At 46.3% G+C, this 27,008-nt stretch overlaps 1 protein-coding gene across 1 annotated transcript; it reads left to right on the forward strand.

Moving 5' to 3' along the window:
• Window positions 1-18,392: 18,392 nt before the first annotated feature.
• Window positions 18,393-21,146, forward strand: LOC100512873 (antileukoproteinase). Its single transcript, XM_003134465.5, has 4 exons — window positions 18,393-18,528; window positions 19,425-19,586; window positions 19,979-20,128; window positions 20,898-21,146. The coding sequence occupies exons 1-4, from the start codon at window positions 18,414-18,416 to the stop codon at window positions 20,918-20,920; spliced, it is 450 nt and encodes a 149-aa protein (XP_003134513.2). The 5' UTR covers window positions 18,393-18,413; the 3' UTR covers window positions 20,921-21,146.
• Window positions 21,147-27,008: the final 5,862 nt, after the last annotated feature.

Below are 27,008 nucleotides of genomic sequence, written 5' to 3' on the forward strand. Positions count from 1 at the left end.
TGTCTCCCTCTCATTCTCCATGTCTCGTTTGTTCTTTTACTCTTGTCTCGTTCCCCCTCTGCATCTATCTGTGTGGGTTTTTTTTAATTCCCAGTTCCGTGTAATTTATCACTATCTTGCTCTCTTCCTCTGGCTGCTTGTCGTTCTGCCTCTAACTGTTGATTTTTGTCCAAGGTCACCATGGGTATGCTTTATTTTCTCCTCTCTCTTTCTGTCGTCCTTTGTTCTGTTTGTCTGTATCTTTCCCTGGACTGGGAACACGTGAATGGGGACCCTGCTCATCCCTAAGAGCCAGTGACATCTCACCGCCCCTTGTCAGGCTGTCCTTAGCACCCTCCCCTCCCCCAACTCTGGGTCAGGACTGCTCCCCCACAGCCTTCCTTTCGGTGTCTGGAGACGCTATTCACTCCCCTGGGAAGATAGCCTCCTGGTCTATGTTGTTTCTCTTGAGGAAGAGAAAGATGAAGGCTGCCTTTCCCAGAACCCCTGTTTGGGGCAGGGTCTGTGAGCCCCCTCTGTGCCAGGATGACCAGCACTGTGGGAGGAAGCAGTGGTGGCCCAGAAGTGCGGGAAATTCTCTAGATGTTTGGAATTTGTAGGAGGGTCGCATCTGCAAAGAAGGGGCAAAGGCTGAGACTGAGGATGGAGGGTCTTGGGGTGCTGTAGGGGGTTCCCTCTGAATCTGGTTGGGAACCAGGTCTAGTTCGGTCTCTGCCGCTGCCAACTTTGTAAATCTTACCTGGGTCAGCAGCGAATCAGTCCACCAGGGGGCGCCCTAGATTAAAGGACTCGGGCCTTCCTCCATGAGACCCTTAGGCCTCCGTTTGGAGACTGGGAGCATTTGGTTTCTAGGGAGCAGGGTAAGGCTGGGCTGCGGTCCTGGACTGCTGGAGGGTCTCAAGCTGTGGACCTGTTCTCTCCACTTCAGGTGAAGCCTGGATACTGTTCAGTGATGAAAGGCACTTGTTAGATGCCCAGTTCTCCAAACTCTGGCAAAAATGATGCTTAGTACTGACCTAGCCTGAAGGGCTACCAGGGCAAGTGTAGGAAGTGGTATATTGTCCCGAAGGAAGTAAGAAGGACTCGGATCTATGACCCACCTGCCATCACTCTCCCTCAATGTGGCCTAAGGCCCTCTGGAGCTCTGCCTTCCTTGGTAGGAGCTGCCTCTTATTAACCTTCAGTAGAACCTTTGCCCTCAACACCATCAGAGGATCGCGTGGGCAGCCTGACTTCTCACCTGGGCCCTGGAAGGGAGATGACCTGGAGAAGCAGCCCTGACTCCGGGCTGATGAGACCCAGGTCTGAACGTCAGCGTTCCCTCTGACTTGTTGCTTTGGCCAGGAAACAGTTCCTCTCTGACGACCGAACAATAGCTTAGAAATGGACCCTCACTTACATGCTCCACTATTGTTTGACAGGGGAGCCAAGAATACTTGGTGGGGAGTTCCTGTCGTGTCTCACTGGTTAACAAATCCGACTAGGAACCATGAGGTTGCAGGTTCGGTCCCTGCCCTTGTTCAGTGGGTTAAGCATCCAGCGTTGCCATGAGCTGTGGTGTAGGTTGCAGACGTGGCTCGGATCCAGCGTTGCTGTGGCTCTGGCGTAGGCCGGTGGCTACAGCTCCAATTCGACCCCTAGCCTGGGAACCTCCATATGCCGTGGGGGTGGCCCAAAAAATGGCAAAAAAAAAAAGAGAAGATAGTCTTTTCAATAAATGGTGTTGGGAAAACTGGATATCCATATGCAAAACCATGAATTTGGACCCCTATCTACACCACCCACAAAAATTAGCTTGAAATGGAGTAAGGACTTAAACATAAGACCTGAAATCATGAAACTACTAGGAGAAAACACAGGGAACACTCTCCTTGACATGAGTCTAGGTGATGATTTTTCGGCTGCAACAGCAAAATCACAAGCCACAAAAGCAAAAATCAATAGGAGGAATGACATCGAACTTTAAAAACTGCACAGCGAAATCAACAAAGAACAAAATGAAAAGGTGACCCATGGGATGGAAGAAAATATTTTCAAATCATATACTTGATAAGGGACTTAATATTCAAAATCTATAAAGAACTCATCTAACTCAAGAGCAAAAATAAAAACAAACGATCCAATTTAAAGTGAGCAGTTCCTGGGTGGACAGCAGGTTAAGGGTCTGGCGTGGTCCCTCCTGTGCCTCAGGTCACTACTGTGGTGCGAGTTCAAGCCCTGGCCCCAGAACTTCCACATGCCCTGGGCGTGGCCAAAAAAAAAAAGGGGGGCAGAGGCCTTGAGTAGACATTTTTCTAAAGAAGATGTATTGTCAAGTACATGAAAAGGAGCTAAACATCACTCATCATGGTGGAAATTCGAAATAGTGCCTCTCTAGGATGGCTATCGTCAAAGACTACAAATAGCCAGTGTGGTCGAGGATGTGGAGAAAAGGGAACCCTCATGCACTGTTGGTAGGAACGTAAACTGGTGTGGCCATTATGAAAAATAGTATGGAGGTTCTTCAAAAAATTGAACATAGATCCAGCAATCCCACTTCTGGGTATATATATCCAAAAGAAATAAAATCATTATCTAGAAAACGTCTCTCTACTCTCATGTTCATTGCAGCAACATTCACAGTAGCCTAGACATGGAAACAACCTAAATGTCCATGAGAGATGAATGGGTGAAGAAAATACGGTACATATACACAATGGAATATTAAGCAGTCATAAAGAAGAAGGAAAAGCTGCCATTTGTGACACTGTGGATGGACCTAGAAGGCGTTATGCTAAGTGAAGTAAGTCAAAGAAAGAGAGACAGATACTGTGTGATCTCACTTAAAATAGGATCTAAGAGCATCGAACTCAGAAACAGAGATGAGAATGGGGAAACGGGAGATGGTCAAAGAGTCCCAGCTTTCAGTCATAAGATGAATAAGTTACCCCCGAAAGATGAGGACTTTTCAGGGCACAAGGTATGGCATGGTGATTCCAGTTCACAAAACTCTGTGGTACCCTTGAAAGTTGCTGTGAAAGTAGAGCATTTATGATCTTGCTATAATAACAGCCACAGGGGAATTATGTGAGATAAAGAATGTGTGAACTAGTCTTGTTGTGGGAAGCAGTTCACGGTACAGAGGTGTGTCCCGTTATCACATTGCGCATCTTAATCTTACACGATGGTATGTGTCAATTATATCTCAATAAACCTGGGGGGACTCAAAGTGCATAAAAAGATACAGTCACAAAAGCCTTTTCCCCATCCCTATGCTTCACTCCACTTCCACTTAGCCTGTATAGGTAGCAGTTTTACTCCTTTATGTGTGTATGCAATATATATATATATATGTTCTTATTTGCATTTGTTTCGTACGTGAAGGAAAGCTTACTTTACATATTGTTTTCACTAAACAGAATAACTTACAATTACTCCATCTCAGCTCATAGAGCGCTTCCTCATTCTATTTTTTTAGTGTCAAAATGTTCTATTGTGTGCACGTATCAGAGTTTATTCATCACTTTTCCTTGTCTTGCCCAGAGACGCAATCCCTTGCTATTACAAATGACGTTATAAACTGTGTTTACATGATGGTTGACATGTCTTCAGGGTAGATTCCTAGAATTGAGACTGTTGGATGCAGAAAAACGTATGTACTTTTGTTAAACATTACTAAATTCCCATCGCCAGAAACTGCACTGTTTTGGATTCCTACCAGCTGTGTTTGAGAAAGGCTGTTTCTTCATAGCCTGGCTGATGGAGTTTGGTGTCAAGCCTTGGAATTTTTGCCAGTCTGGCAGGCAGAAAACAGTATGGTTTCACTGCATAGTTTTCTATTCATACACCACCAAGAGCACAATACTTTAACCACAGACACATTATAGTGTCTTTTAAAAGATGATAAAGCTAGGGTTTTTTGGGTGCTTTTCTTTTTTAGGAATTTCCTGGCTTTCTTGCGTGTATACATTTACATGAGGTTTAGAGTCAACTTCTCAAAAGTTCTTGGCACTTTATTGAAATTATGTTAATGAAGACATTTGAGATTTTTATTAAGCTGTGATCATTCCATCCAAGGACAAAGGCTGTCTTCCTACATAAGTGCGCTTTGGAGTCTTTCAAAATGTTTTAAGATTTTGATAATTTCCCATGGTGTTTACATCTAGTGTTTAAATTTTTTGTGGTATTGTCAGTGGGATGTCCTCATACATTAAATCCTTTAACTTCTTGTTCATAGGTAAGACCATCACTGATTCTTGTATGCTAACATAAAATGGTATTGAATGATTTCATCATTTATAGACATCAGATTTAACATGGACTCTTTTGGCCTTTATAGATCCATGGCCATTTTATCTATGTCTAATTTCTTTCTTTTTTTTTTTTTTTTTTTTTGTCTTTTGTTGTTGTTGTTGCTATTTCTTGGGCCGCTCCCGCGGCATATGGAGGTTCCCAGGCCAGGGGTTGAATCGGAGCTGTAGCCACCGGCCTACGCCAGAGCCACAGCAACGCAGGATCCAAGCCGCGTCTGCGACCTACACCACAGCTCACGGCAACGCCGGATCGTTAACCCACTTAGCAAGGGCAGGGATCAAACCTGCAACCTCATGGTTCCTAGTCGGATTCGTTAACCACTGCGCCACGACAGGAACTCCTATATCTAATTTCTATGTGTCTAAATTTTATTTTATTTTATTTTATTTTAATTTTATTTTATTTATCTTATTGTCTTTTTAGGGCTACATCCTTGGCCTATGGAAATTCCCAGGCCAGGGATTAAATAGGAGCTGCAGCTGCCAGCCTACACCACAGCCACAGCAACGCCAGGTCCAAGCTTTGTCTGTGACCTACACCACAGCTCACGGCAATGCTGGATCCTTAACCCACTGAGTGGAGCATTCTCCTGGAGACGAGTCGGGTTCATTACCACTGAGCCGCAAAGGGAACTCCTATATGTCTAAATTTTGAAATCCTGTGCAATACCTCGGCTGTCTCTTACGGTAAGTATGAAAGGTGGTAAAGTTAGTGGACAGCACCAGCTTCCTGATCTTAATGGAAAAGCTTTTGTGTTTCTCTGCTCAGAAGGTATCGGTCCTTTTTTCAGTTTATCAAATGTGCATATAGTTTTTAAAAATAATAAATGTGTTTCCTTTTCTGAAGTTCTTTTCAGCATCTATGGGAATAAAATCTACCATTTGTTTCTCATTAGCTATATTTATATAATAAGTTATATTAAAGATTCCCTAATATTTAACCATCTTGTATTTATTTGGCCAAGATGAATTTTTTTTCTTTGCTTTTTAAAGCCTCACCCGCAGCATATGGAAGTTCCCAGGCTAGGGATTGACATGGAGCTACAGCTGCCAGCCTACACCACAGTCACAGCAAGCCCAGATCTGAGCCATGGCTGTGACCTACACCACAGCTCATGGCAGCCCAAGATCCTTAACCCTCTGAGCGAGGCCAGGGATTGAACCCATAACCTCATGGATACTAGTTGGGTTCATTTCTGCTGAGCCACAATGGGAACTCTCTGGTCATGATGAATTATACTATATTTTATTTTATTTATTTAGTTATTTAGTTATTTTTTAGGGCCACATCCGCGGCATATGAGGTTCCCAGGTGATTTCCCAGGGTCAAATTGGAGCTGTAGCCACTGGCCTATGCCAGAGCCGCAGCAACGCGGGATCCTTAACCCACTGAACAAGGCCAGGGATTGAACCTGCAACCTCATGGATAGTAGTTGGGTTCATTTCTGCTGAGCCACAAAGGGATCTCCCTGGTTATGATAAATTATTCTTTACTTTTTAAAAGATATTTTGTATTCTGTTCCGTTAATTTTGGATTTTTTTTTCCTTATACACATATTTATATCGGAAAAAAACAGGCGCTTTGGGAGCATTACGGCTTACTCTCCTACCCAGACGTCATTCTAGACAAAAAGGAAAATGGGTTCGTTTCTCAAGGGAGGTAACGGAGCAAAGTTAATATAATAACAAAATTGTTCCCTAGCCCTTCCTGAAGCACAGGATGAGGCATATCTCTGAGCAACACCTGGTCCCAAGTCAGCTGGACCCCAGGTTGGCTGGACCTCAAAGCCTATGCCCCCAGGAAGCCTGACAGCTCTCCTGAGCAGAAGCCTGTGGCCTTGGGGCACTGCCCTCCTCCCTCAGCCTGAGGTCAGGTGAGGGGGCTCCAGTGGGAGGGAGGCTGAGAGCAGAGCTGGAACTCAGTGGGATTGCTTAAGCAGGGTCACCAAAGCCACAGAGACCTCAATCTGGCCAAGCTGGCGCTGCAGAGCTGGAGGATCAGTGCCACGGGAAGAGAGTTCCCACTAGCCCCGACGACACCACCACAGCTCTGGGGTGACATTGGCCAGGGTCGTTTCTGAGGACGCTTGAGCTTCTGTTGAAGGCACACTGGAGCCTGGGCCAGCTGCTCTGAGCCTCCAAGGGATGGCTGTGCCTGTCCCCTCCCCGTGGCTGCTCCTTTGGAATGTACTCATCTCACACCCATGGCAGAGCCACAGGTCACTTCTGCCACTGCTGAATGGAAGCTGGACCCCTGGGCCACAGGAATGGGGCAGATCCCCTGGGCTGGGCAGACTAGGCAAGGGGGGTGACTCCTTGGCTTCAGCCCTTAGAGTCCTCAGGGGCCACTGCCTGAGGCCACTACCAGCATCAGCCCAATTTAGAGTCACTAAACTTTGCATTCTGCAATTACAGGATTCCAAAGACACACAATTACCTGCACAGGGTCCTTTATCATTGGAAAGGGCTCTAGGTTTAAAGAAGCTTTTTTTTTTTTTTTTTTTTTTTGGTGCACATATGCGAAGTAGAGCCCAGAGGGCCTCTCAGCTGACTGAGTCCCCAGGTCCCCCAGCGGAGGAGGCTTCGCTACAAAGCACAGAGCTTGATTGCATAGCTTTTCTGTTGCTTTTGTTTTTGTTTTTGTTTTTATTGGTCAGCAAGAGTTTATTTATTTAATTATTTTCATTAGCACTGATTTACAGTGTTCTGTCAATTTCCTACTGTACAGCATGGTGACCCAGTTACACATACAAGTATACAATCGTTTTTCTCACCGTAGCAGGCTCCAGCATAAGTGACTAGACATAGTTCCCAGGGCTACACCGCAGGATCTCCTTGCCTATCCATTCCAAAGGCAATAGTCTGCATCTATGAACCCCACCTTGGGCTTGATGGCTGCATAGATTTTAATGAGAGCGTCAGGCAGAGCTGCGCTGTTGCTCTCCGGGACTTGCAGACAGATCATTACCAAACCAGCGGTAGGATGAGAACAGAGCGCATCAAAACCCTAGGAGGTCACTGAGCTAATGACTTAATCCTACCTTCCGCAGGCAGTGCCCCCACCTCCTCCTGCCCCCAGCCCTTTCCATGGCGGGCTCTGTCCATTCCAGAAGCCAGGCCACCACTGCCCCCTTTAAGGTCAGAGCAGAATGAGAGTGAGTGATGCTGGCTCCCCCTTTTGCGGAAAGAAGGGAGATGGGAATGATTTAGTCAAAGCCATTAGGGCCAAACCCTGGCCTGGCCTGTCCTGGCCAGCCCCAGGGCTCCTACTTAGGAGAACCACTGCCCTCCACCTGCTGCTTCAGCCTCTGCTGGGCTACAGCCAGGGGCACCTTCCACAGCCGTTTTAGAGCTCTGATGAGAGCATCCTCAGCTTCCAGGGTACAGGGCGGGAAGCAAGGTGGGAGTGCACACACCCTGGGATGCTCAGCAGCTCTGCATGGGAGCCTGGGGCCAGCCCTGTGCCAGAGACACCTGATCTGGGGAGAGGAAGGAGGGTACACTCGGGAGCAGCCCCTGCAGGAGAGCGTGTTGGCCTCGAAAGGCTCAGTCCCCAGGCCCCAAGTTCAAGGAGGGCAGGCAGAGGGGGAGCATTCAGCCAGGGCAAGGCAGGCAGCACCTGCAAGTACACGCTCTCCTCAAGCCAGAGGGGTTTATGAGGGCTTTGACAATTTCTTTCTTTTTTTCTTTTCTTCTCTTTTTTTTTTTGGTCTTCTTATATTTCTGGGGCCACACCCTCGGCATATGGAGGTTCTCAGGCTAGGGGTCGAATTGGAGCCACAGCCACAGCCACACCAGATCCGAGCCACATCTGCAACCTACACCACAGCTCATGGCAATGCCGGATCCTTGACCCATTGAGCAAGTCCAGGGATCGAACCCGCAACCTCATGGTTCCTAGTTGGATTCATTTCCACTGTGCCACGATGGGAACTCCCACGGGCTTTGACAATTTCTGTAACTATTTGCTGTGCTAGGTAGAGACAGATCCTGTTTCTCTTCATTTCAGGGCTCTGAAAGCCAGAGAAGCCAGTTTCAGCACAACAGGCTACACAATAGGTAGGGCAGATGAGAAGAAATCTCGCTGTTGGCCAAAGCAAACCAGTTTTTTCTGAATAATAGCACCTGCGTATTAGCTCTGGGAAAAGAGGGGAGCGAGGGAGGGAACATCACTGTTGCATTGAGGAGGGGAGCTGAAGACAAGACCCAGGGTCCTTCTGCCTTTCAGCCTCTGCCCCACGGCTGCCAGGCCCCCCAGGCAGCTACCTATGGCGGCTGCCAACCTGGGGGACTGACGTTTCTGCAGCTGCCAGGACCAATGCTTAAACTGGGGAAATACAAGGAGGAGGAGCTGCAGAGGAATTGAAAGCAGCACCTGTCATGCTGCCAAGCCCCTTCCTTCTCTCACTACCTCTGGTCCCCCCAAAATGGCAGTTCTCCAGGCCAGGTGCTTGGCTGGTGATAGGAAACGGGGGAGAAAAAAATTACAAGAGAAAAGTGCTACAAGGCTCTGAGCAGCACTGCGAGGCTTGGCAGGGCCCCAAGCCCTTCTACTGGCCTCCATCTATGGTGAGGCCCAGAGTAGCACAGTGCCAGCGCTGCTCTGCCAGGGCTCCAGTAGGTGCCCACTATTTGGTCAAAGAAAGCCCAAGACTTGAAACCAGGAACTCTGGGCTCTAGCTCTGCTACCATAATTTTGGATTTTGGACTTAATCTTTGCCCGTGCAACTGACCTGTAGTTTTCTCTTATTATGTGGTTTTTGCCAAGTTTGGGCGTCTTTTTAATGCTTTGTAAAAAGAGCTGGGAACTTATTATTTTCTACATTTTGGGATCCTTTAAGCAGTATTGGAATCATGGTGGGTTCTCCTCCAAGCTGACTTGTGCCAAGGGCTCAAGAGTACCCAGGAAAGAGGAAAAGACGCCAGGCGATGGGGCGATTTCAGAGGATGTCCCAGCCTCAGCCTGGCCGCACGGGGATCTTAGAAGCCTAACACAGGGATTTTGTACTCCCACACAGGTCACATTGTCTCAGAGCTAAGGGGAGATGACGTCAACTCCCAGGCATTTCTGGTTCTCCATCTGGACAAGGAGGCTGCAGCAGCTCGAGAACACACCTCTGAAGAAAATCTCAGAGTCAGCCCTTAACAGCAAAACAATAATCAAGGTCATAGCCATACCGACACAACCAAAGGTATTGAAGGGACCTGGGCATGGGCACCTGCGGTGTTCAGCGCAACAGGCCACCCCACTGCCCCGGGCACTGCTCCCATCTCAGACATCTTTGGGACCAGCGCCAGGAGAGAGGAGATTTGAGTGGGTCAGGAGGTAGCTTCTAGACTGTAATCTGGAGCCCTGCTCTCTCTCTAGTTAGGGAGAAGTTTGGAAGTTGTCTGGGGCCACAAAGCAAGTGCAGAAGAAAGGTCCTTCTGCTACAGAGATGAATGTCAGTGACAGCCAGGGCAGGTGTGCTCGCAAGGGTTGCAGAAGTCCTGGGTAGGAAGAGATGAATTTACCCCATGGAAGAGGAGGATAGTCCAAGCTCAGATCAAAGTCCTTCAATCCACTTGACCTCAGAATTCCAGTTCCCCAGACCCGTGGGGAGGGGCTGCCTGCCTTGTTTTTGCTGGCAGAGCCTCTGCAAGGCCTCCAAACAATTCGCACCACCCTTGTCCCAGGCAACGATTCCCACAGGGTTCCCTGGGACAGCGGGAACCCTGACCCTTCTGAGGCCCTGGAAGGAAGGTCACCTTGAACTGAGGCGGAAGCAGACAGCCATGGTCCAGGGCACGGGAGCCTTGAACTGGAATAAAAACAGCTTCTCGCTTACAGCATGACGAGGAAGGATGAATGGATCTTGGTGAACCTCAGTTTTCCCCTCTGCAAAATGGCCATAATCATCTTCATGAGGACCACATCCTACACACAGGGCTTTGTCATCCCCAAAGGGCTGTGGGTGGGCACAGATTTCCTTCTCTGGATTCTAGGGGGTGTTCGGATTAAAGCCCAGGAGCACCACCAGAGCTGGGGGCCTCTCAAGACTCCTTCAGCTGATGTCCTGACTTTACCGATGAGTATCCTGAGTCAGTAAGCAGCTCAGATTGACCCTACACCAGAAATGCTTTAATTTCGCCACCGCAGGCCTCTTCTTTCCTGCCCCAAGCGGCCTTGGAACTTGACGGCCAAGGGTCCCTCTCGAGGTGGAGGATCTGGAGGTAAGGCGGCTGCCCCATGCGTGGAAGCTCCGAGCGAATGTTTTTTCTGCAGGTGGATTATTGCCGTGTGGTGAAGCCGAGGGTTCCTGGTGTGAGTGATCCCGGGAGTCCGTTCCCACGAAACCTGGAATATTGGGCTTTCCAAAAGAAGGCCTTGGTTCTACCATGAATACTTCCTTTGTGCCTGGTCTTTTGTGTGTCCTTGGCACCCAGAAGAGGGCTGGGCACAGAAGATGTGTTTCGACCAGAGAATGAATAAAAAGCACATGCTTCTCTCTACACACCCCGCGTCTGTGATTGATAGAGTCTGACCCGGTGGCAGGAGTGGATGGCAGAAAATCTCTCTCCTGCAGCCTGAATCCGCGTGCCAGTGGACATGCTTTTCCCCTGAGCTGTATATATTGTGGCGGAGAAAATTTGCCTCCCCAGATTTTGCCTCTTTGCAATGAGGATTCATTTAGGGTGATTTTTTTTTCCTTTTTAAAATTTTATTAGCATGCTTGACTTACAATGTTCTATTAGTTTCAGGTGTACAGCAAAGTGAATCAGCCGTGTGTGTGTGTGTGTGTGTGTGTGTGTGTGTGTGTATCTCCATTCTTTTTTCCCATGTAGTTATTACAAACTATTGAGTAGATTTCCCTGAGCTGTACAGTAGGTTCCCATTAATCATCTATTCTACACAAGTATGTATATGTTACTCCCACCCTCCCAATTACTCCTTCCTGCCCCTGATGGTTTCCATTAGATTGCTTTTGAAATCTGTCAGTCTGTTTCTGTTCTATAAACAAGCTCCCCTGAATAATTGTTTAGGCTGGTTATTTTTAAGGCCCAAAAGACTCAAGAAGAAACTTTGACCTTCCCTCTGACTGCCTGAAAGAAATGTAGACTTCGTTTTTTTTTTTAGATTCCATATGTAAGTGATATCATTTGAAATTTGTCTTTCTCTCTCTGGCTTTCTTCACTTAGTATGATAATCTCTAGGTCCATCCATGTTGCTGCAAAGATAGTATTTCATTCTTTTTTATGGCTGAGTAATATTCCGGTGTGTGTGTGTGTGTGTGTGTGTGTGTGTGTGTATAGATATAGAGATGTATATACCACATCTTTTAAAAAATGATACAAATGAATGTATATGCCAAACAGAAATAAACTCCCAGGCATAGAAAACAAGCTCATGGTTACCAAAGGGGAAAGAGGTGGGAGGAAGGGCAAATTAGTTTAGGATTAACAGGTACACACTGTTGCAAATGGGTAACCAACAAGGACCTGCTGTCTAGCACAGCAAAACTATACTCTGTATTTTTAATAACTTACAAGGGAAAAGAATCGGAAAAAGAATATATGTGTGTGTGTGTGTGTGTGTGTATTCTAACACAACATAGTAAATCAACTCTACTTCAGTAAATAAATAAATAAAATAAAAATAAAAGAGATGGAGGTGGAGGACCTGGTTCAGGAAGGGAGCTGCCCCCAGAGACCACAGTAGTATGAACTGGCTGTGTAGACAGGGAGGAATCTAGCAAAGTCTGTTTCCTCTCTGTGTCCATTATTTCCGTAGGGCCTGGCAAACATTTGTTTACCAAGCATTCGCTTTTCCATTTCTTTGTCAAGGGCCTTCCTCCCCTCTGACTTCCCAAACCACTGCCCCCAACACCCTCCTTTGTCTTTAGCTGAAGACAGGATTTAAGGTTAGGGCTTCAGCCACTTTGGTGAGTTACTTGTTTTTTTTCCTGGGTTTCTCCCGTCTACACCTGTTAGCTTTTGTTTGATTTTCTCCTGTTACTCTGTCTCAGGTCAGCTTAATTCATAGATTAGCCAGAAGAACCTAGAAGGGTGGACGATACTTAGAATTCAAATTGCTTTTATGTTTCTCCTTCTGGCAGGGCTGGGCTGTTCTTGCAGGAAAAAAACAAGTCACTCTGCCAAGTGGATGGACCAATTTCCCCTCCTACCAGCAGTATATGAGTCTCTGTTTCCCCATAACTTAATAATATATTGCCAGGCTTTAAAACTCTTGTCAGTCTGGCATATGAAAATGGATGCCCCATTCAATTTGCATATTTATGAGGCCAAATACATATTCAAGTACCCACATAATCATGATAGGATTACTATTCAGGTACTTAGTGCTGCATTAACAAACAATGGGGAGTTTCCCAGTTACTCCGTGATAAGAACCGGTATCATGAGAACACAGATTTGATCCCTGGCCTTGCTCAGTGGGTTAAGGATCCAGCATTGCCATGATCTGTGGTGTCGTTCCTAGATGTGGCTCGGATCCGGCGTGGCTGTGGCAGTGGTGTAGGCTGGCAGCTACAGCTCCAATTGGACCCCTAGTCTGGGAACTTCCATATGCCAAGAGTGCGGCCCTAAACACATGCACACACACAAAACAACAAAAAAAAACAATGGCAAAGTCCCAAAGGCACAACGCAGTACAGGTTTATTGCGGGGATGTTGGAGAAGGCATTCCAACCTTATATAAACTTCAAAAGCTCCATTTGGAAAGAGCCAGGGAGGGAAATCCCCAGAGGAAGGAATTCATCTGTGAAGCTCATTTCTCATGGGAGGAGATCTGATGCCACAATTGTCATCCAGGAAACCACAAGTAGATGGGGGGGGGTGACCTGTTCCTCCCAGTTTTCACTGGTTTTCCCAGTCTCTGTCTTCCAGCCCTTTTCCGCAGGTTTCGGCCTTGCCATCCACCACCACCTCGTTGGCACTCGGTCACGACATCAAATCGCCAGCCTCATGGTGAGGGAATTCTCCATTCCCCTTGGACATTGTTGGAATTTTTCTGAGAACCTTTGCCAAATATGTGAAAGGAACAAAGCTGGAAGTGGATGAGTGTCCCCAAGGACTAGCCTGATTGGGAGGGGGGGATTGGAGCGTAGCTCATGTTTTCTGGCCTCCTTCTTTGCTTCACTCAATGAACCGTTCATTGTTTCAATCATTCCACACACGCTGTGTGTCGGGTTCCCGAACTCTGCAGATGTTATCCTCCTTCTGACGACAATTGCCGTCTACACGTGCCTATTACTGAGCTCGATGCTGGGATATATGCTTGGTTAGTTCTCCTGGAAGCAGATCCAGGGGCAACAGTTTGAGGACAACCACGCTATCTGGGAAGTGATCCAGGAAGCATTATTCAGGGAATGGGCTTGTGAGAAGAGGAATGGGAAGAAGCCAAAGGAGGCTGTGCTGAGAAGTTTACTGCTGTGGGCAACGGGGTTCATCCTGTTGGAAACGTCTCAAGATGTTGTAGACCTTGCCTTGAAATGTCCCACCCTGGATAAGAGAGATGAGGTACTTATCCTTCAGCTCCCGTGTGTCATTGGCTGAAGGCCGCTTCCTGAAAGCCCTCCAGCTGCCTCTCATAGGCTTAGGGTAGATGCCACTGGCATATACTAGAATGGAGAGTGCTCTGGGATTATGGACGCAAACAGGCTTAGCTATAAACTCTAATGATAAACAATATCCAAAAATGTTTGGCTGAAATCAAGGCTGACTCCAGGTCTTAATCTGCTCAGGTTGCTAGAACAAAATACCGTACACTGGGCAGATTAAACAACAGAAATTTACTTTTCACTGTTCTGGAGCCTGGAAAGTCCAAACTCAAAGCACTGGTAGATTTGGTGTCTGGCGGTGGTCCTCTTCCTGGCTGGCAGATGGTCACCGTGTGGCCGTATCCTGGCAGAGAGAGAAAGATCATCTCATGCATATCTCTTCCTATAACGACACAACTCCCCTTCCTGAGGCCTCCACCATCAGGACCTAATCACTCTTACAGGCCCCAGTTCCTAATACCACCACACTGGGGCCTTCCAGCTTCCACACAGGAATTTCGAGGGAACACATTCAGTCTATAGCCTATACTAATGAAGGCATTGTGGTTTTGACTAAAGAATACACATGCAGATCAATGCACAGTGCAGAAATGGATTCACCTGGGAGTTCCCGCTGTGGCAGCATGGGTTAAGAATCTGACTGCAGCATTGGAGTTCCTGTGGTGGCGCAGCAGAAACAAATCCGACTAGGAACCAGGAGGTGGCAGGTTCAATTCCTGGCCTCGCTCAGTGGGTTAAGGATCCAGCATTGCCGTGAGCTGTGGTGTAAGTCCCAGACGCGGCTCGGAGCTGGCATGGCTGTGGCTGTGGTGTAGGCTGGCGGCTACAGCTCCAATTCGACCCCTAGCCTGGGAACCTCCAGATGCTGAGGGTGCGGCCCTAGAAAATATCAAAAAAAAAAAAAAAAAAGTGCTAAGTGCAGAGTCAGTTGGGGAACCAAAAAGGGGCTTCCAACTCAGAGGGTCTTATGTACAAAGGAAATTTCTTGCAAGAAGAATGGTGCTTAGTGCTTTACCTGGGTGATTGTGCATCTTTGTGGGGAACTATGTGGGATGGTAGGTTCTCTTTTGGCAATATTTGTTTTATTCTTGCCAAAGTTATGCACGCAGATAGATTACAGAGTCGCCTCGTTTTGCAAAGCATTTGTGATACATCACGGTTGCTTACCACCACTTCCCCCTGGAGGAAACCACTTTTAGTTTATCAACTTAGCCCAGAGCTCCCTGTCTAAGGAATATTCTTTATGCGACATCTTGTAATAACCACGCTACTTCTTGCCTTTTCGCTTTTAGACACAAGCCATTGACTTTCTAGAACTGAAAAGGGGATTTCTGCCCATCTGTTTGCTCCCTGAACCTCTGGAATGCAGACTCGCCCTTCTACCCCCCTTCTTCCCATCAGCCTAATGGGGTCATTGCGATTTGGTCAGCGCTACTGTTTACAGCATTAGCACTGTGTCAACACTGTCGCTCTGTAGTCAACCAAACTACTCTTCCTTTCTGGCACAACTTTTTTTTTTTTTTGTCTTTTATGGAAGTTCCCAGGCTAGGGGTTGAATCTGAGCTGCAGCTGCCAGCCACAGCCACAGCCATAGCCACGTCAGATCTGAGCTGCATCTGTGAACTACACCACAGCTCATAGCAACACCAGATCTTTAACCCACTTAACAAGGCCAGGGATCGAACCTGCGTCCTCATGGATACTAGTCCGATTCATTTCTGCTGAGCCACGACGGGAACTCCTGGTATAACTTTTAACTTTTTTTCTGATGTGAAAAGATTGTGTAGTTTTGTACTTGCTTGGTTTTCCGTGTACATATCACCTATTCAACCACAAACTCTGCACCAGTTGCCTATATCTCCTTGTTGTGTATTCATATGTGCCAGATATTCCTTTAATTTCACCTTCCAGAAGATGAAGTTCCTGGAGCCCTCTGACCTCCTCCAATCTGGGCTGGTAGCTCTGGGGGTTTTTTTGTTTTTTATTTTTTGTTTCTTCTTCTTTTAAAAAGAGAATTAAAGGGATGTACATGCTGTAAAATTTGGTTGCGATGATGTTGTACACCTATAAATGTAATAACATTCAATAAGTATTTAAAAAATAAAAAATAGGAGTTCCCGTCGTGGCTCCGTGGTTAACGAATCCGACTAGGAATGACGAGGTTTCGGGTTCAATCCCCAGCCTTGCTCAGTGGGTTAAGGATCCAGCGTTGCCTTGAGCTGTGGTGTAGGTCGCAGACTCGGCTCGGATCCCACGTTGCTGTGGCTCTGGCGTAGGCTGGTGGCTACAGCTCCGATTGGACCCCTAGTCTGAGAACCTCCATATGCCGCAGGTACGGCCCTAGAAAAGACAAAAAATAAAAAATAAAAGAGAATTACAATGCTTTTATTTTTATTTTTTTTCTCCTTGAGTGTCTTTAAAATTTTTTGGGGGGCCACATGCAGAAATTCCTGGGCCAAGGATCTAAACCCTCACCACAGCAGCAACCTGGGCTGCTGCAGTGTCAATGCCAAGTATTTAACCAGCTACTCCACAAGGGAACCCCTAAAAAAACGTTTTTTGTTGTCATTGATGTAAAATATTACATGTTACAGGGGTACAAGACAGTATTCACAGTTTTAAGTGGTATACTCCTCTTATGGTTATAGAATATGAGCTATGTTCCCTGTGTAGTAAAATACAGCCTTGTAGCTTATTTTACACATAATAGTTTATGCCTCTTAATCCTCTACCCCTTTTTGCCCCTCCCCCCAACCCCTCTCCCCACTGTAACTGCTAGTTTGTCCTGTCTGTATTTCTGGCACTCAGCTGTCACTCTGAGATGGTCTGTCACCAGCATCATGGGGACTCCCTTTTCCTCCTCTACATTCTATTTTCTGTATTTTGTGCATTTTTTTCTTGGTTTCACCTTAATAGGCCCCCTTTTTAAAAAATATTTGATCATACTTGATTTACAATGTTCTGTCAGTTTCTGGCACAGCAAAGTGACCCAGCCATGCATCCCTATTCTTTCGTTTTTGTCACATTTTCCTCCATCATCTTCCACCACAAGTGATCAGATAGAGTTCCCTGTGCTATACAGCTGACTCTCACTTCTTATCCACCCCCAAATGAAACAGCTTGCATCTACTAACCCCAAACGCCCAGTCTCTCCCCCCGCCCGGCAACCACAAGTCTGTTCTCCATGTCCATGAGCTTGTTTATTTCTGTTGCTAGGTTCATTTGTGCCGTATATTAGATTCCAGGTATAAGTGATATCATGTGGCATTTGTCTTTCTCCTTCTGACTTAATAGGTTTCCTTTTGATATTTAGAACTTCCTGTTTAGAACTGTCCTATACGAACTTCTCACCATGTAGCCATGGTCCAATAAAAGTCCATTATAATCATGAAAGAGCAGTGGGGGTAATTTGGGGGTGTGAGAGAATTTTTTGAGTATGTTAAATGGCAACCCCTCTTAACTGGCTATTTCCCTGACTGCTAAAAAGAGCCCCATCGGTTTATCTCAAGAAAAGTAGCTCAAATGTGGAGTTCCCGTCATGGCTTAGGGGTTCACGAATCTGACTAGGAACCATGAGGTTGCAGGTTCAATCCTGGGCCTTGCTCAGTGGGTTAAGGATCCGGCATTGCCATGAGCTGTGGTGTAGGCCACAGACATGGCTCGGATCTGGCGTTGCCGTGGCAGTGGCGTAGGCTGGAAGCCACAGCTCCGATTCAACCCCTAGCCTGGGAACCTCAATATGCTGCAGGTGCGGCCCTAGAAAAGACAAAAAAAGACCCCAAAAAAATTTTTTAAAAAAAGTAACTCAAATGTGATTCCCTTCACACCGATTTCATTTCTGGCCGCAGAGCTAAGCGGTAGTTGCTCATGCTTCACTGTCCTTCCACCCTCTTTGACTCGAATCCTCCTGAGTGACTCAGTCAGCCACGATCATGCCCACTTCACAGCTGGGAAGGCTGGGGCCCAAAACGGTTTCGACTGCTGTCCCCTCCTCACCTGTCATTCATCAAGGCTTCTCTGTGTGACTGCCCTGTAGGTAGTACATCAAAACAGGTCAGGAGAGAGTGAGAGAAAAGTCACCTGATGTTTGGGGAAGGGAGTGACTCCGGGCGGTGGTGATTTCGCAGCGAATGTGGCAATCCCCAAGAGCCCAGGAGTGTGGCAAAATCAGGACACTTTGAGAGGCCCCAGCTTGCTGACTGTTCCAGGCTTCAAAGAAGCTCCTTTGCCATGTCTTTCTGTTCTGCCCTCTTTGCCCCTCCCTACTCCACCCCAAAGGTGGGTGGTGCAGGGTCCCCTAAGGTGTCCCAGAATGGCATCCTGACCAGCCTGGTGACACCTCCCCCTCCAAGTCCTCCATTTCCCTTCCCGGGCCTCAGGCTCTTGCCTAAGGGCAGAAAAGAGCCATAAACACTATGGGGTCACAGTCCTCACCCAAATTTCCTGCTTATGAAATAGCAGCTGGGAGGGTTCAAGGCAATTCTGAGGGGAACCGCACCCATAGGAGGAGGTATAAAGGGGGAAGCTGCCACAGGCCACCACAGCCCCACCTGCCCTCACGATGAAGCCCAGCAGCCTTTTCATCTTCCTGGTGATATTTGCCTCTGGATTCCTGACGTCCTGGGCTGTGAAAGGGGCTGGCGAAGAGGAGTCGGAGTCTTTAAAGCCACGTCCAGGTACCACAGTCAGTGGTGGCTCATTGTGCGAACAGCCTCTTCTTTTGAGACTGGGAGCTGACCGTCAAGGCATCTTTCCAATGGTCTGGCCTATGCCCCCTAATTTCAAGCTTCTCTCTGAGGACTTCAACTAAGAAAGTTGCTAAAAATCTACCTTTTATCAGATGGACTTGTTTATTCCAACTCCCGTATTTCTTATTTTTCTTTCTCTATAGAACCTTATTTACTGTGTTTTTTTATTATTCTTCTTCTTTCCTGCTATGTTAATTTGGTCTCTATCAGTTTTAATGTTTTAAATTGTTGTCTTTTTCTCTTAATATTTCTTATTTAACGGTCACTCACTTTCTCGATGTGCTTCTCAGTGGATCTGTTTTCTTTTGCTTAATCTCTGATGAGTTGCCTCTGCTGCTCTCACTGCCCTTCTCTTTCTCCCTTCCAGCCATCCCTGGGCCTGCAGCATTTGTTCATGGGCTCTATTCAGCCACTTACTGGAGCTGGTTTATGCTGGCTTCAAACGGCTGGCTGTAAAATCTGCAAGATTTATGAGAGCTAGTTGATGTCCCATTGGTAGCTTGAAATTAGCCACGGTGGGACTGTTTATACCATGGGAGTCTGCAGATGCTGCAAAGTCTCCCTCTTAAAACATCCAGCAGCACACGGTCATCCATACCTTTCTCTTTTGTGCCATTGTCTCTCTTTTGGTTGAGTGGTTGGCTGAGTTTGGCACTGCTCCACCCTTGCCTTGAAACTGGAATCCTAATGGCTCCTTTCATTCCTTTGGGGTCAGCCTCCTGGGTTGGGTTTTCTCTCCTCTCCTGGGAAGCTGGTCCCTTGTCCAGGACTGTGGTCATGACTCAACCTCAGCTGTTTCTTCCTCCTTTGTTGTTATCCTTCAGGAAAAACTAAACGTGGATCCTGCCCCTTCATACGCCCTGCAATGTGCCTGGTATATGAACCCCCTGAATGCCAGAATGACTGGCAGTGTCCAAAGAGGAAAAAATGCTGCCGTGACACTTGTGGCATCAAATGCTTGGATCCTGTAAACCCATCAAAGTCAGGTGAGGAAGTAGAGTCCTAAGAAGGGAGACCTGGGAGATTTGAACTTGAGGACATGCATCTTGAAAAAGTGGAGGGGGCTCCTCTGAACTGGGCTGGAGGGTGGGGCAGAGCCAAGGCTCCTCCACCCCTAGCTCTGTATTCTCAGGTAGGCAGTGGGTCAGTTGGTGAGCCCGTCAACCAGCTAACCAGTCAATCAATTAATGAATCAGTCTGTCTGTTAGACACTGAAAGCACTGGTTGGGGCGCCCTTGGTGGGGAGGAATCTCCTTTAGGACATGCACTGGCCTTAGTTTGGGTCCTGAGGTTGAGGAAGAACTGTTTCCATGCATAGGATCAGGGTGGGAGCTTGAGTGATGTCCAGGAAGTGAAGTTGTGGCCTTGTTTTTACCAGTTAAGATCAATCCTGGGAAGTGTCCAGTGGTCACTGGCCAGTGTAAGATGCTCAACCCCATAGACCACTGCCAGAATGACAGCAACTGCCTGAATGGTCTCAAGTGCTGCAAGGGTATATGTGGGAACATATGTGTCCAGCCGGTAAAAGGTAAGGAGAAGATCTGGCAAGATCCACATGCCCCCTGGATCCTATAGTCTCACCCTCCTGGGGCCCTTGCATGTGAAGGAGGATGCTTGATGTCTCCCAGGACTGCTCATTCCACCAAGCAGATCCTCTGCCCCTCAACATCCTTCACTCCCTAGAGTTCTCTAGATAAGAAGCCCTGAAGGTCATCTGTGACAGGTCCAGTTGGGTCCTGGGGAAAGAAGGATTTTTGGAATAAGCCAGGAGGAAGAAGTCATGATACAAGGGGCAAAAGGTCTATCGTTTAATGGCATCTCTGCCTCTGACTGAACGTATGACTATGAGAAACTGACTCTATCTTTTTCTTAGCCTCAGTTTCCCCATCTGTAAAATGGGCACGATTTTATCCACAGAAATACTAAGTGTAAAAGTGCTTTTTAAGACTTGAAGTGCTGTGTGCATTGGAAGAATGTTGCTTTGGTTATGGCCCCAATTGGTTGTGTTATCTGGAACCACAGAAAACTAGTAAGAGGTACAGATGTAGCTCTGGCCCAGTGCCTTGGATTTACCAGAAGAAAGACTGCAGTGTAGTGTCAGTGAAAAGCCTGGATTTTTTTTCCCCAATTTCTAGATCAAAGACCAGCATCATTTCAACTATTCCAGCACCATGGTCTCTCCCTACTTATCCCAAGGAATTTAGTCTGGTGGCAGAAGGACCTTCTTGGTGGGAAACAGAGAAGGCTCACTTAAAAATGCTCCTGTACTGAGGCTCTGCTTTATTTTCTCTCCTCAGATGTATCCTTGCCAGTTCAATAAGGTTAGGACTTTCCGGTCCATGTGGTCTGGGGATTTCTTTTTTCCCCAAGCCTGAAAAAAATGAAAACACCTTGGTGAAGATGTGGCTTTGTGACCTATACTTCGTTGGGGGCCAAGTTTTGGATATTTTACCTGTGTATTCCCAGTATCCAACGTGAAGTTTGGTACATGGCAGGAAATGTCTGTTGATTGGCAAATAAATAAATGCTCAAGGTTTTCTCTGAAATTCCATCTTCCTTGATTCATTGAGTCTGGTCTAGGATATGAGGGGTAAGATAAAGAAGACCATATCTGGGAGTTCCCGTCGTGGTTCAGTGGTTAACGAATCTGACTAGGAGCCGTGAGGTTTCGGGTTCAATCCCTGGCCTTGCTCAGTGGGTTAAGGATCCGGCATTGCCGTGAGCTGTGGTGTATGTAGGTCGAAGATGCGGCTCAGATGCCGCGTTGCTGTGGCTCTGGCGTAGGCTGGCGGCTACAGCTCCGATTCACCCCCTAGCCTGGGAACCTCCCTATGCTGCAGAAGCGGCCCTAAAAAGGACAAAAAGACAAAAAAAAAAAAAAAGAAGAAGACAATATCTGTATGTGGAGGGGTTTCTCCCCAAACCTGTGAAGTAGACACAGAAAAGTGTTTTGAAGCCAAGAAAATATAGATATAAGTCCTGCATCTATAATTGGGGACAATGACTTGGCCCCACTGAGCCTCAGTTTGTCATCTATAACATGGAAACAATAATATTAATGACAATTTCATAAAGTTTTGAGAATTAGAGGTGAAAACATGTGAAAGAAATAGCCCAGTAAGGAGTTCCCTTCATAGTTCAGCGTTTAACAAACCTGACTAGGATCCATGAGGATGCAGGTTCGATCCCTGGCCTTGCTCAGTGGGTTAGGGATCCGGCATTGCCATCAGCTGTGGTGTAGGCTGCAGATGTGGCTCGGATCCCGCATTCCTATGGCTGTGGCGTAGGCCAGCAGCTCCAGCTCCAGCTCCTATTTCACCCATATGCGGTGGGTGTGGCCCTAAAAAAGCAAAAAGAAAGAAAGAAAGAAAGAAAGAAAGAAAGAAAGAAAGAAAGAAAGAAAGAAAGAAAGAAAGAAAGAAAGAAAGAAAGAAAGAGCCCAGTAATTGCTGTATAGTAGGGGCTCAAAAAATGCCAGACTCATCTTAGGGTAAGTAAAAGGCACAGAGTTAAGAAAATGACTGATAAATTTAACTCCATCATCCACAAAAACGACAAATACAAGAGAGTTGAAAGATAATCAATAGATCAGAAGTGAATATTTGGAACTATCACAACAGACCAAAAAAAACGGACTAGAGGGAAAAAGTTCCCAGGTTAGGATTTGGCACATTCACCCCTGCAGCCCTGGTCTGGGAACCGAGATCCCACATCAAGCCGCTGCACATATTGGCCAAAAACAAAAAATGAAAAACAAAAAAAAGGGAATAGAAAATATGTGGAAGAGTCCTCTTGTGGCTCAGTGGGTTAAGGATCCAGCATTGTCACTGCTTTGACTCAGGTCACTGCTGTGGCGCAGTTTTAATCCCTGGCTCCAGAACTTCTGCATGCTGCTGGCGTGACAAAAAAAAAAAAAAAAAAAAAAAAAAAAAATCAGGGAAAAAAAAAAAGAAAGAAAATATGTGAAGAATTTCTACAAATTAGTTAAGAAAAGCATGGAGTTGCTGTCGTGGCACAGTGGTTAATGAATCCGACTAGGAACCATGAAGTTGCAGGTTCGACCCCTGGTGGCCTCACTCAGTAGGTTAAGGATCTGGCATCTCAGTGAGCTGTGGTGTAGGTCACAGACACGGCTCAGATCCCAAGTTGCTGTGGCTGTGGTGTAGGCTGGCAGCTATAGCTCTGATTGGACCTCTAGCCTGGGAACCTCCATATGCTGCGGGTGCGGCCCTGGAAAAGGCAAAAGAAAGACCGAAAAAAAAAAAAGAAAAGCAGCCTACCTCTTAGAAAAATCAATTATGAATATAATGAGCAAAGAAGAGGTAGATATGTCCAATACAGACATATAAAGAGCCTTGATCTCACTAGTTTTAAAGAAAAAGACAATTAAAACAACCATTTTCGGAGTTCCTGTCGTGGCTCAGCAGAAACAAATCCGACTAGTAACCATGAGGTTTCGGGTTCAATCCCTGGCCTCTATCGGTGTGTTAAGGATCTGGCATTGCCATGACTTGTGGTGTAGGTCGCAGACAAGGCTTAGATCCTGCATTGCTGTGGCTGTGGTGTAGGTCGGTGGCTGTGGTGTAGGCCAGCAGCTGCAGCTCCGATTCAACCCCTAGCCTGCGAACTTCCATATGCTACGGGTGTGGCCCTAAAAACACAATGAGAAAAAAAAAAAAAAGCCAAGCATTTTTACCCATTGTAATGGCAAGAATTAAAAGTCTACAATATAAACTCTCAGAGACTCTAATAGTTTGCTGACGGAAGTGTAAATTGGTACAGCCAGTTAGAAGAATGCCTAATAAAACTGAAAATTCACACAAGCTATAATTTAGCAGGTTTCCTTCCAGATATATAAGAAAGAAAAAATATTTGCCAATGGGAACTTAATACATATATTAAAATGTTTATTGTAAGATGGTTCCAAAGGGTCAGAAATTGAGACCAATCAAGAGAGCCCTTACTTGTGAAATGGTTAAATTTTCATATCTTGATATACTATAGAAAAATAAAAATAAATTTATACAAATCTATGTAAATCTATGGAGACATACCACAAAAAATTTGTTCAGAAAATCAGATTGGTGGTATAAACATGTAGTATGAAGTATTCATATATATTTTTTAAATCACACAAAAGACATCAAGGGTTTATGAGTATATACCAAAGAATACAGACCAAATGCAGGATGACGCCTTTCTCTATGGAAGAGGAATTAAAAATGGAACTGGGGAAAATTCCCTTGTGGTGCAACAGGTTAAGGATCCGGTGTTGCCACAGTTGTGGTGCAGGCACACTGTGTTGCAGTGTGGATTTTATCCTTGGCCTGGGAATGTCAACATGCAGCTAACAAAAAAAAAGAAAGAAAGAAAGAAACTGGGAATCTTGACCATGGAAACTGATGATTTATCTTCAAGCTTTAATACTTGAAAATAAAATGAATATATAATCCCCCCACCCTGGGTACTTCTGGCACCAAAGTTAGGGTAGGAGTTCCAACTATGGTTCAGTGGTAACGAACCTAACTAGTATTCATGAGAACACAGGTTCGTTCCCTGGCCCCACTAGGTGGGTTAAGGATCCAGCATTGCTGTGAGCTGTGGTGTGGGTCACAGACTCGGCTCGGATCTGGTCTTGTGGTGACTGTGGTGTAGACCGGCAGCTGCAGCTCTGATTCAACCCCTAGCCTGGGAACTTTCATATGCCATGGGTGTGGCCCTAAGGAAAAAAAAAAAAGTTGGGGTAAAACAAATCTGTCTCTCTCTTTTTTTTTTCTTCCCAAAACCACACCCAATGACATGGAGAGCAAGAAACAGAAACCCATCTTGGGTAAAAACTAGAAATTGTACCCACTGGCTACAATATAGAATTTGAGATCAAAATTTCAAATTGGAGAAATTTGAAAGCTAATGATTTGCAGCAGGAGATGTTTATGAGGAGCCCTGTAGAATGTCTAAAGGGCTCCAAACTTAAGAGTAGGATAGAGAGGGAGATTGTAAAGGTGGGGAGATGCCGTTTTAATATCTGTACAAAGAGCAGTTTGACCTTCAGGTCTACGCCCATATCTTAGGCACATTCTAAGAAGCTGGAGGAGGAGTTCCTGTTGTGGCTCAGGGGTAACAAACCTGACTAGTATCCATAAGGATGTGGGTTCGATCCCTGGCCTTGATCGGTGGGTTAAGAAGCCGGCATTGAGGTGAGCTGTGGTGTAGGTCACGGACGCAGTTCGGATCTGGCATTGCTGTGGCTGTGGTGTAGGCTGGTAGCTACAGCTCCGATTGGCCCCCTAGCCTGGTAATTTCCATATGCTGCAGGTGTGGCCCTAAAAAAAGAAAAGAAAGACATTGAAAAGGAAGAACTCTGGACTCAGCCATCCCTGGTCTGGGGAAGCAACGAAGATGTGGTGTTGAGAACGGGACGAACTGAAAAGCTCTTTTGACATACTTGAAAAACAGGGCAATCACAAATCCAAAAGCTCTCGTGAATAGTGAGGTCCCTCCGCAGTCTTCCACTCTGGCTAGAGCTTATTCTTAACTAGTTTATTTAAAATCAAATAATTGGACAGCAGGATTTCTCTGAGAGCCTCCCAAGGTCTATATGGAGGATCAAATCTTACTGCGTGTGCCCCATTAATTTCACCTTATTTTTTTGTTTTGTTTTCTTTCTTTGTGTGTTTTTGACCACACTCAGGGCATGCATGCAGAAGTTCCCAGGCCAGGGATGGAACCTGCACCGTAGCAGTGGCAACACTGGATCCTTAACCTGCTGAGCCACTGGGGAACTCCTGCACCTTATTGCTTTAAAAGAACTTCTGCCTTTCCAATATTCTCAGTACACTTTGAACCTGTCCTACCCTGACTGACAGAGTTCTGTGCTCAATAGCTTCTTCCCTTCATTCTCCTTTTTTCCCCTCCATTTTGGCTCTTTTCAAATAGCTTTCCTTTCAGGGACGTTAGCCTCAGGAGGTATCTCCTTCTTTGAGCCAAAACAAGCCTTGACTCCGTCTCTCAAGGAACAGGCAATGTGGGTGTTGAGAAACCACTGGGCCAGGTTCTGGGAACAGAGGATGCTTCCTGACTCTGCTGTTGACTCAGTCTGTGACACTGGGCACGTTCCTCAACTCTTTTGTATAATGAAGGGATGGTCCAGGTGACCTTGAAGCTTCCACATTGTTCTGCCATTTTACAAACTAATGATTCAGAAAAGCACCTTTGAAGAAAAGCCCCCGTAGGCTGGGCCACCTCATCTCGTTTGATGAACTCCCTGTGACTAGAGGTTCCCCTCTGAATCGTTCAGCTGCATTTCAGCTCCGTCTTCTCCAGTTGCTGTGACCAGCTTCCAAAGCATCTGCTTCCCTAGCGATCGTGATGTATGTGTGTCCCCCAGTAGGTCTAATAATTCCTTCTCAATGTACATATGGAGAGACGTAGGCCCAAAGATGTGCCCAAGATCACAGAGTAAGTCCCTGGAGGGCATCAGTAGTCTTTATCTCCAAGCCCTATACTCTTTTTCTTTATTTTTGAGTTTTTCTTTTCCAGATTATGTAGTAGCTGCTGTAAGGGGCTGTCAGGTTCCTTTAGGATGAAGGCATTCCGGCCTCAGTTGCTGGGGTGTTGGCTGCTGACACAGCTGAGTCCCTCTGTGGGAAGTTCCCTGGGCAGAGTGAGCTGTTTCACCCAAGGTTAGTTACACCCCATTCATTCCCAGGGCAACCGGTATCCACTAACGGGTTGATGTTAAGGTGCAGAGGCCTAGGGACACCTCTGAAGCTCTGTCACAGCTCCAGAGCTCCCCAGGGGATTGGCTGAGCCTTTGTTGCCACTGCATCACAATTCCGCTTCTTCTCCCCAGCCCTGCTGCTCCTCTCTCACAGGTGTTGCTCCTCAGAACACGCCCCAGCAAACCTCCTGCACACAAATGTCTGCCTCTGAGACTGGTTCCTAAGAAACCTGACCTACAGAAGATTCCACAACATGATAATTGCCAAAGAAATTATTAATACTAAAAACTGCTCTCCAGGAGTTCCCGTTGTGGCTCATCAGTAACAAACCCAACTAATATCCGTGAAGACACGGTTCGATCCCTGACTTCAGTCAGTGGGTTAAAGATCAGGCGTTCCTGTGAGTTGTGGTGTAGGTTGTAGATGTGGCTCGGATTCCATGTTACTGTGGCTGGGGTGCAGGCTGGCATCTGCAGCTCTAATTCAACCCCTAGCCTGGGAACCTCCATATGCTGCAGGCACAACCCTAAAAAGCAAAAACAAAAAACAAAAAAAAAAACACTCTGCAAAAGACAATGTCAAGAGAATGGGAAGACAAGCCACAGACTGGGAGAAAATATTTGCAAAAGACACATCTAATAAAGGAGTGTTAACCAAAATATATACAAAACTTAAAATTCAAAAGAA

This window comes from Sus scrofa, chromosome 17 (assembly GCF_054392235.1).
Source record: "Sus scrofa isolate SSC_HxYL_T2T_F1_AM1 chromosome 17, Sscrofa_HxYL_maternal_Yorkshire_Landrace_v2.0, whole genome shotgun sequence".
In the NCBI taxonomy this organism is placed as follows: domain Eukaryota; kingdom Metazoa; phylum Chordata; class Mammalia; order Artiodactyla; family Suidae; genus Sus; species Sus scrofa.

Coding starts and splice junctions, on each gene's coding strand:
- LOC100512873 (XM_003134465.5), top strand. CDS start 18,414: ATGAAGCCCAGCAGCCTTTTCATCTTCCTGGTGATATTTGCCTCTGGA. Junction 19,587..19,978: donor TGTAAACCCATCAAAGTCAG/GTGAGGAAGTAG, acceptor TGTTTTTACCAG/TTAAGATCAATCCTGGGAAG. Junction 20,129..20,897: donor ATGTGTCCAGCCGGTAAAAG/GTAAGGAGAAGA, acceptor TTCTCTCCTCAG/ATGTATCCTTGCCAGTTCAA.